The sequence below is a fragment of the Leptonychotes weddellii genome, chromosome 4, assembly GCF_054177405.1.
Source record: "Leptonychotes weddellii isolate Sample4059 chromosome 4, ASM5417740v2, whole genome shotgun sequence".
NCBI classification, from domain to species: Eukaryota; Metazoa; Chordata; class Mammalia; order Carnivora; family Phocidae; genus Leptonychotes; species Leptonychotes weddellii.
Genome location: NC_138372.1, coordinates 72,560,417 through 72,570,085, shown reverse-complemented (window position 1 = coordinate 72,570,085; position 9,669 = coordinate 72,560,417). Strand labels below are relative to the sequence as shown.

General features: G+C 36.2%; 1 protein-coding gene across 1 annotated transcript in view; it reads left to right on the top strand.

The window, feature by feature from the left end:
• The first annotated feature begins 356 nt into the window (after positions 1 to 356).
• The window catches only part of GCLM (glutamate-cysteine ligase modifier subunit), a 17,900-nt gene continuing 8,587 nt past the window's right edge, over positions 357 to 9,669 (top strand). The window contains exons 1-5 of the mRNA XM_081818822.1: positions 357 to 980; positions 2,167 to 2,232; positions 3,499 to 3,583; positions 7,477 to 7,536; positions 8,536 to 8,738. Coding sequence (XP_081674948.1) covers positions 948 to 980; positions 2,167 to 2,232; positions 3,499 to 3,583; positions 7,477 to 7,536; positions 8,536 to 8,738 — 447 coding nt within the window. The 5' untranslated portion in view covers positions 357 to 947. The remainder of the gene's footprint in view (positions 981 to 2,166; positions 2,233 to 3,498; positions 3,584 to 7,476; positions 7,537 to 8,535; positions 8,739 to 9,669) is intronic.

The following is a 9,669-nucleotide window of genomic DNA, read 5'->3' as shown; positions in this document are numbered from 1 at the left end:
AATACAAGGTTAATGTTCAGTCAATATAGATAATATATAAAAGATTAGAAATCATTAGGTTTGTGATACAATGAATTTCTCATTGTAACATTGACTGTCCTGTGATTTGTCCTGACATTTTGCAGAATCCGATATTAATTAAGTGGTTTCAAGAAGGGGGTGAATACTCTGAAAATATACTTACCTTCCGGAATTGGACTTTTTATCAGGAAAGCTTTAAGTACACAAGTGAGCCATCCTTCCAGAGGAAAAAAAAAATTTTTTTTAAGATTTTATTTATTTATTTGACAGAGAGAGACACAGCAAGAGAGGGAACACAAACAGGGGGAGCGGCGGAGGGAGAAGCAGGCTCCCTGCCGAGCAGGGAGCCCGATGTGAGGCTTGATCCCAGGACCCTGGGACCACAACCCGAGCCTAAGGCAGCCGCCCAACAACTGAGCCACCCAGGCACCTCCAGAGGAAAATTTCTTAAAATTCTCCCATGATTTGAGCCAAAGCACTCTTGATAGAATTGTTAACTTTTAGTCCTGCTGCCCCAACTTTTACCATTTTTGAAAAGAATATTGACTTGTAATTCTGTCTGGAATAATTATCAACTAATTTTTATTTAATATTTTAAATTTGATTATAAATATATTTTCCATGAAGATAGAGACCTTGTAGATTGAATTCATGTGGATTATTGTGGACAGCACATAAGTTTTTGTTGTGGCTTATGAAGCTTAATGTAGATGACTCTGAGCTCTTAAATTGATAAACCAGTTGTCCCTTGTAATTATCTGTAGTAAGATAAAAGCAGTAAAGTGCTGTGTCAGTTTTTATCATAAGCAATCATAGATCAGTGAGTTCAGAAGTTTAGTCTGTGTTATTGCTATTAGGAAAGTGCTTTTGCAGTTTAGGGACTTGATTCCAGTTACTCATTTATTTTTTCATTGATTGCCCACAGAATGCAAAGCACTGTGTCCTTGGATGTTTATAAGGTAATGATTTCAAATTGCTAGTGTTGCCCATTAGTGGTCATAAGTCAGTTTGGTGAGCCATAGAACAGCATGTTTTTTTTTCTAATTAATAGAAGCCATCAGAGTGCCTAGCATGTAGTGAACATACCATTTTATAAATTTTTTGTTCTATTTATTTAGGTCCTTACTCTATATGTGAATGTATGTAGGTCTTACTTTGGAGCTCTATCAGACAAGTTTGAAATACACCAACATAAGGGATGAAAGATGCATGAACAGTTTAATGGATTTACAACATACTATAATGTTAGTGTAAACAAGTTTTATTTGTTTGTATAAGAAAACATTGAAGACCGGTTGAAGGTATACCTAAGTGGTAGGAAATGACATATGGGCTGATATTATGCAAGTTGACTTATGTAAGATAGGACTGTGGTAGTTCTCAGACTTTACATGTTGATTTCTTGGGATGCTTGTTAAAATGCAAGTTCTGCTGCCCTTAGAGTGATTCAGCAGGTCTAGGATGGGGCTCAGGAACTGGAATTTTTAATGAACACCACAGGTGAATAATGGAGTTCCTCTGGCCATACTTAGACAATCATTTATTTGTCTTTGAGGATTATCTCAAGTGGTTAATACTAATTTTAGTCAGGCTCCCTGGGCTTGAACTCACGTTCCTCTATTTATAAACCTTATTCTTGAAAAATTTTGTTTCTTTGTGAATGCTTTTATGTCTCAAAGGCTTACTTAAACTTTCATTGGTACAAAGACACTTTAAAAATAGATTACTGTATTACATCAACATTTGAAGATTAAGATAAAAACAGATCTAGGAGTGCCTGGGTGGCTCAGATGGTTAAGCGTCTGGCTTCAGCTCGGGTCATGATCCCAGGGTCCTGGGATCGAGTCCCACATCGGGCTCTCTGCTGGGCAGGGAGCCTGCTTCTCCCTCTGCCTCTGCCTCTCTCTCTCTCTCTCTGACTCTCATAATAAATAAAACATTTTATAAAAAAAAAAGATAAAAACAGATCTAAACTTGTCTTTGTTGAAGAAAACAAAAACCTTGTAGAACTAAAATTTTGGTTTTTATGGTTTTTCCTATTCACATCTTCTTTTTCCAACTTATCAAACTAATATATTCTTATTGTAGAAGTACAGAAAGTGTATAGAGTTTGATTAACAGTTTCAAAATGCATTCCTTTTACAGCTTCGAGATTGTATCCAAAAGACCTTGAATGAGTGGAGCTCCCAAATCAGCCCTGATTTGGTCAGGGTGAGTAAAATGTGGATGAAGAAATCATGTAGGTCAAAAGGGAAGTGCAGTAAGCAGGAAATTAATTTCCCCAGTTTTGACAGGGAAATCAAATAGGCAATTAGCACAAAATTCCCTGTGGCTGATTTACTGAGATGGCTGTCTGACCCAGTATGCTTAAGCATAAAACAGAAAATCCAGGATGTGTCACCAACTCTTCAACTAGACTAGATACCAGGATTCCGGTGCTTAATTCCCATCACACTTTCTTCACTGTGTTCCAGTTTATATTTGGTCTAATAAAGAAATGACTATTTAACAGTTTTGGTTGTTAAATTGCTGTGGTAGAGTATCATAATAATATAGGCACTAGAAATAATTTTTTTAATGTCAGTTTCGAGGGAAACACTGGGTGTTTCATTAAATGTTAATAAATGACTTATCATAAATGTTAATATACAGACCACCTGTCTGCAAACCACTCTTTGGAATCCAACTCAGCCAAAGGCTCATAACAAATTACATCGACTACTTTAAAACTATGGACGAGGACATGCACTGGAAGCAGTTGTTGCCGTGGGCATTCTGCAAGTTTAAACTCCATAGCTGCTAGGCAGATGTTGATTAATGTCTTCTATCAGTCTCTGTTTCTCTGAAATGACCATTTGCCTCTATTTATGCATGACTGACAAACACTAAGCCCTTGATATGTGCCAGGCATTGTAATATGCTCAAGAATTGTGGGAAAGGCCTCACTGTTTACTGTTTTAATCTTGTAAATGTGAGTTAATGTATTTCTGATTTATATATACTAACATCTTACCATTTTCCTCATAAATTATTAATTATAATGCATTAGAATTGCCTTTACTTTTTTATTGCACTCAGAAAAAAAGTCTTGGTTTAGAATGTTTGTGATTAATATAGGAAGCTTTTAACATGTCCTTATGCAGAATGGGTAAATATTTTCATTGGTTTTGTTTTTAAGTAAAATTATGTACTATGTTAGTGGTTATAACTCCTCACCTGCTGCCCCCACCATCACCATTTGTTTGCATTCCTCTGAGTACCTGATCAAAATGAGATCCTTTTCCCCAGAAAATGGATACACGGCATTTTACCTTTGTTTCAGGGCTTACAAACCTTTTGAAGCCCATCCAGACATCAGGTAAAGAACCCTGTTATCTTATGGGTTCTCTGTTTCTAAAGGGCACTATGGACAATAGAAAACATATAGCTAATTAAAAACGTTAGTTTTATATTTACTGTAAACATTGTTTGTTATAGGAATTTCCAGATGTCTTGGAATGTACCGTATCTCATGCAGTAGAAAAGATAAATCCTGATGAAAGAGAAGAAATGAAAGTTTCTGGTAAAGTTCAGCCTTTACAATTTATTTTGTTATACAGTGGAAATGATAGTGAGGTTTTGTCAGGCAGGGAGAATAAGCCTTTCTTTGCTTCTGGTAATGAGTGACTCAGTCACTAAGTGTGAGAAATAGAAAGATTCTTTTTTTTTTTTTTTAAGATTTTATTTATTTATTTGAGATAGAGAGTGAGTGAACAAGAGAGAGAGAGCACAAGTGGGGAGGAGAGGGAGAAGCAGGCTCCCCGCTGAGCAGGGAGCCTGACGTGGAGCTCCATCCCAGGACCCTGGGAAGGCAGACACTTAACCAACTGAGCCACCCAGGCATCCCTAAAGATTCTTTTTAAACATAATATAAACTCCCAAGAGGAGGTTATAGGAGGTCAGTTTTGGCTACTTAAGTGGAGTCAGAAGAGGACTTCACCTTCCTTTTCTTCATGATGGTCTCATTAATTTATATGTCGGACTTCAGGAATATTAAGATGGAGGAAATGGAAAGAATAAAGGGAAGACTTAAGAGCAGTGTCTATCCAAAGCAAGCATAGGCCCTCCCTTCCTGGTGGAACACTGCTGAGCAATGGCTGAAGTCACCTGGAAGTGTAGACCAAAGTCTGGGCAACAAGTTGCACGAAGAGAAATAAAATCCATGATATACCCCTTCAACAAATGTATCAAGTCACTATTTACCAGAGACCATGCCAACCTCAAGGAATGAAAAAATAAAGAGACGGGCTGTTCTTGCCCTCAGCTTACTGTCAGCATAGCATAGTCATTAAAAGCTTGAACTTAACTAGATCAGAATTCCTCAGTATGCAGAGTAGTGACTGGTATAATCTTGGACTAACAGGTTATTTGACCTCTTTGAGCCTCATTTTCTCATCTGTAAAATAGGGATGCATCTGTTTCAGAGGCTTCTTTGTAAATTAGATGAAATAACACAAAAAATGCACTTGGCACAGTGGTTGGCAAAAAGTTAAGTGCTAAGTAGCTGTGATTTATTACCATTTGTAGTTTTGTCTTGGTTGTTATATTTTATTAGGATGGACATGTAAGATGAGATACGTACGGCATTTTTTTTTTTTTTAACTCAACTACCATTTATCGAGTCTTGTTTTGTACCAGGCACTGTACTTAGCACATTTTGGTTATATTTCTTCACATGATTCTGAAAACAATTCTACAAGGTAGGTCTATTATCCCCATTGCACAAGTGACGTTAAATAACTTGGAAGTTGTCTTATAACCAGTAAGTGGTTGAACCAGGAATCCATCCATGTGTGCCTGACTCCAAAACCCATTTTTTTCTATTAATTTCATATTGTTATTTGTGTTGGAAAGGAATTAAAAGCAACCTCCTCTCTGTGGTTGATTGCAATTCCTCATGGTTTAGATCCATCTTGGAGCTCTTACAGGTTGACCTCAGTTCCTAGAGGGCTTGAGATTTTTGATAGGTATCAAAATTCTCCCCATATGAAGAGCTTTCCTTTCTCTACCTATCTAAGAATGCCTCTCATTTTGGAGAAGGACCATTTCAAATGGCACAAATTCATGGCCAGAGGGATAGTGGTAAAGGAGGGTTTTCATGGAGTATAATTATGGGAACTATGGATGGATTAAAGTGGTGAAGACTGACTCTCACCTGGTTGGTAGGGGAGTGGTGATGACTTTTAAATAGAGAAGTCGAGTAAGGAAAGCAATGCTTTAGGAAGATTATTTAGTAGTAGAAAGGAAAGGACAAATAAATGTACAAGGTAAATTTGTTATGTTTGTTGAATACCAGGCAATTTACATATACATAGTTCATTAGCCCTCTTTTCTTTCCATTCCCTTTTCTGATTTTCTCTACTACTCCTCTACCTATTTGTTGAGTAAATTTAGATTTTGAACAGTGAATTTACATAAAGTAGATCTATATAAATAAATTTGAGTTTGAATCAAGTTAAAGCCTCAATTTTAATAGAGAACTACTCAGCTTTCCTGGTAACCAAAGAAATGCCAATTAATTCAGTCCTGGACAGATATATATTGTACATACTAAATTAGCAAAAACTATGTATATTTTTGATAGTGTTGTATATTGTTAGAGCAATTCTTAACTTTTAGTTGTCTGGTAACTGGTACAAATCTTTCATATAAAAGTAGGAAGTAAATAAAATAGAACAAGATTCAGGGCACTTGGGTGACTCAGTCCGTTAAATTTCTGATTTCGGCTCAGGTCCTGATCTCAGAGCCCTGGGATGGAGCCCGCATCAGGCCATGCTCAGTGGGGAGTCTGCCTCTCCCTCTCCTTCTGCCCCTCCTCCTGCTTGTGCTCTCTCTCTCTCTCTCTCAAATAAATAAAATTTAAAAAAAACAAAACAAGATTCACAAAAAAGATCATACCCTTTGACTCATACACATTCCTGACAATTTGTCCTTGGAAAATGCTTCAGCAGAAAGTTGAAGTTACCAAGATGTTTATTTTAGCATTGTATATGATAACAAAAAACTGGAACTAATGTAAATGTTCAAAAAGTAGGAAATCATTTGAGTTATACCCTATCAAAATTACAGAATAATGTTTAACCACTAAAAATGAGTATGTAGGGGTGCCTGGGTGGCTCAGTGATTGTCTGCCTTCGGCTCAGGTCATGATCCCAGGGTCCTGGGATCGAGCCCCGCATCGGGCTCCCTGCTCCACAGGAAGCCTGCTTCTCTCTCTCCCACTCCCCCTTGCTTGTGTTCCCTCTCTCGCTGTCTCTCTCTCTGTCAAATAAATAAATAAAATCTTAAAAATAAAAAAAATTAAAATGAGTATGTAAAATTATTCATTAAAAATAGAGTATACAAAAATCTAAACAGTGACTGTTTTCAGTGATGAGACTATTGGCAGTTTTTTTAGTCTTTCTACTCTTGGGTTTTCCTCACTTCTCTTTTTTTCCCATTTTTTAAAATTTAAATTCAGTTAATTAACATATAAGGTATTATTAGTTTCAGAGGTAGAGTTCAGTGATTCATCAGTCTTATATAAGACCCAGTGCTCGTTACATCATGTTCCCTTCTTCATGCCCATCACCCAGTTACCTCATCCCCCAACCACCCACCCCTCAGTTTTTCTCATTTCTAGAATGAATATATATTACTATTATGATAAAAAAAATGTTAAGAGAACTAAAGATGTAAAAAAATATTACATAAAGGTAAACTAAATAGAAGTAGAATAAATGTTATACCCTGCCTCATATGACCAAAAGCTAGAAGCTAATGTCTAAAAATTAAAATGGTTATATTAGGAAGGTGGGATCGTGGGGTTTTTCTTTTCGTTTTTCTTCACATTACAAGCAGTTTTAGCTTAGCCTTTTATTTTAGTTTATTGGAGAACGTATATAATATGTTCCATTAATATTTAATTCATAAAAACGTACATTTTGAGTAATTTGTATATTTATGTGACCTGCCTTCTAACAAATGGAAAATTAATATTTGCTTTTTTTTTTTTTTTTTTACAAATGGATATTTTTTAGCAATTGGCATGTAATTTAAAAATTACAGGGACACCTGGGTGGCTCAGTTGGTTAAGCAGCTGCCTTCGGCCCAGGTCATGATCCCAGGGTCCTGGGATCGAGTCCCACATTGGGCTCCTTGACCAGCAGGGAGCCTGCTTCTCCCTCTCTCTCCCTCTGCTTGTGCTCTCTCTGTCAAATAAATAAAATCTTAAAAAATAAATAAATAAATAATAAAAATTACAATGGAAAGGTACTTTCATGTCTTAAAATGAAAACTATAAAATTACGTGACTAGGAAAGGAAAAATAATTCATTCAGGATTCTCTGTCAACTTAGTGTTGTTGGCAGTGTTAATACTGTCTAGTAGAATGTTACCCAAATTTAGTAATCAGTTTTGTTTTCTTTTGTTACCCAGCAAAACTCTTCATTGTAGGATCAAACTCTTCATCATCAACTAGAAATGCAGTTGACATGGGTAAGCAAAAATTTAACTTTTTACCTTCATAACTTTAAATTAGTATAGGGGTAGTAGTTATATCTTGTGTTCAGGACCAGGTGAAAAAGAAGATGAGCTCATTCCAATTTTACTTTCTAAAGTTCTAGCCTGATTTCTTAAGGCTTCTGTCAGATCATATCGACTGACGTAGGTTCATATTTTGATATATATGAGGAACGTAAAAGATGTAACATAATTGTTAACTATACGTTTGGAGATGAAATTCTCCTTAACCATATTCTTAGCCCTTGTAGTACTGTAGATGAAACACCATGACCACCACCTCCACAACAACAAAACAAGCACTCTCATCTTTGTTCGGCACTTGGTCAGATGATTGTGATGTTACAGTTATTCAACATTTTTTCTTTTAAAACATTCTTCCAGTATTATAGGTGTTGAACATTTAAATAATTAGCTCTTTAATATTACTATGGAATGGACAATAATCATTTAAAATAAACCCTTTAAGTTATTTTTACAGGAATTAAATTATCTACCTCTATAGATTAGGACCATAAATTTAGTTTTTCAGAGTCTCAAGACTATTCTTTGCCATGACTACCAATTACAGAATATGAGGTCAGAATTCTTGTGATCATACGTACAAGATACTAGTAGAACTGGAGAAGAAAATTTTATGAAGATAAAGAAGCTACCAAAAAATTCCTGGGGCCTAGGAAACAAGGAGGCCTGTTCCCCAGAAGGACTGTCAGAGCTGTGAGTCCCTAGGAAGGAGGCAGGTCAAAGAAACTGACCTGTCTGCCACACAGACCAAGTAGATGAACAGGGACTTACACTTTTTTAAGAGATGGCAATGTTCTAAATGATAGGTAAATTATGAAACTGAATGAAATAATCTGCTATATTAGAAAACTAGTGAACTGTATGGACAGAATTTAGTGGGATACTTGAAAGACATTACTTGTTTTCATTATGTAACAAATATTTATCCTATTGTGTTTTCCTTCACATCAGCCTGTTCCGTCCTTGGAGTTGCACAGCTGGATTCTGTGATCATTGCTTCACCTCCTATTGACGATGGAGTTAATCTCTCCTTGGAGCATTTGCAGCCTTACTGGGAGGAATTAGAAAACTTGGTTCAGAGCAAAAAGATTGTTGCGATAGGTACCTCTGACCTAGACAAAACTCAGTTGGAACAGCTGTATCAGTGGGCACAGGTAAAGCACAGCTAGATCACAGGCACTCTGGGAGGAGCCTGTCATTTACAGTCTTTGCTTCACACTGCTTAGTGTCATGCATAAGAGTGGACACTTAGAGTGGGGGGGGCTATTCCAAATGTGGGAGTTTTGAGGCAAGCTTTATCTAAAGCACTGGCCTTTTTCATCTCAAATATATACCTAATTGACCTTAATATTAATCTCATTTAAAAGGAATGACAAAAACCCTAGAAAATGTGTCCTGAAGCATTTATAGCCAGCATGAATTCAGGCCATTTCCTTCGGTTTTACTTTTGTGATAAAAATATTATATTTTGCTTTAGATATGCTTAGGTCTTGGTTCTGATTTCTTAGGTAAGGGAATATCATCTGTAACAAATATTTTGCTCTTAAAGATATAAAATACTTTTGGTTCATAGAATTTGATAAGGAATAAGTGTCATAAATTAATCACCACTCTCTGGCCTCTAATAATGTACAATATTATTAGGGAAATTGCTTACCAGTATTTTACCTTTACCCTCTGTATTTTTCTTTATTCCTTTTACTTCATCCCCAACCTTCTTTGCAGAGCTTTCAGTTTCTTATGGGCAGGAAGACCTTAGAGAAAGTATTGTTCCTCCTCCCTTTGACTTGGTGATAGCCAGAATGTGGCTAAGATTCTGCTGGAGAGACTTGGGTGATCTGGAATGTATCTGTAAATTAACCAGAGCAACTATTGGAAGTTATCGAATTCTTTTTCAAAATGTGTCTGATTTATAACCATATTTTATACTTTAACACTAAATGTTCTTACCGTTTCTATTTGCTCCTTTACCTTTAAGACCTATTCCCTCTTGAGCTGGAATCATCACACTTAGAACCATGTTTGTTTCTGAGGCAAGTGTATTAGATTGCAGGAGAGTTTCTTTTTTTTTTTTTTTTTTTTTTT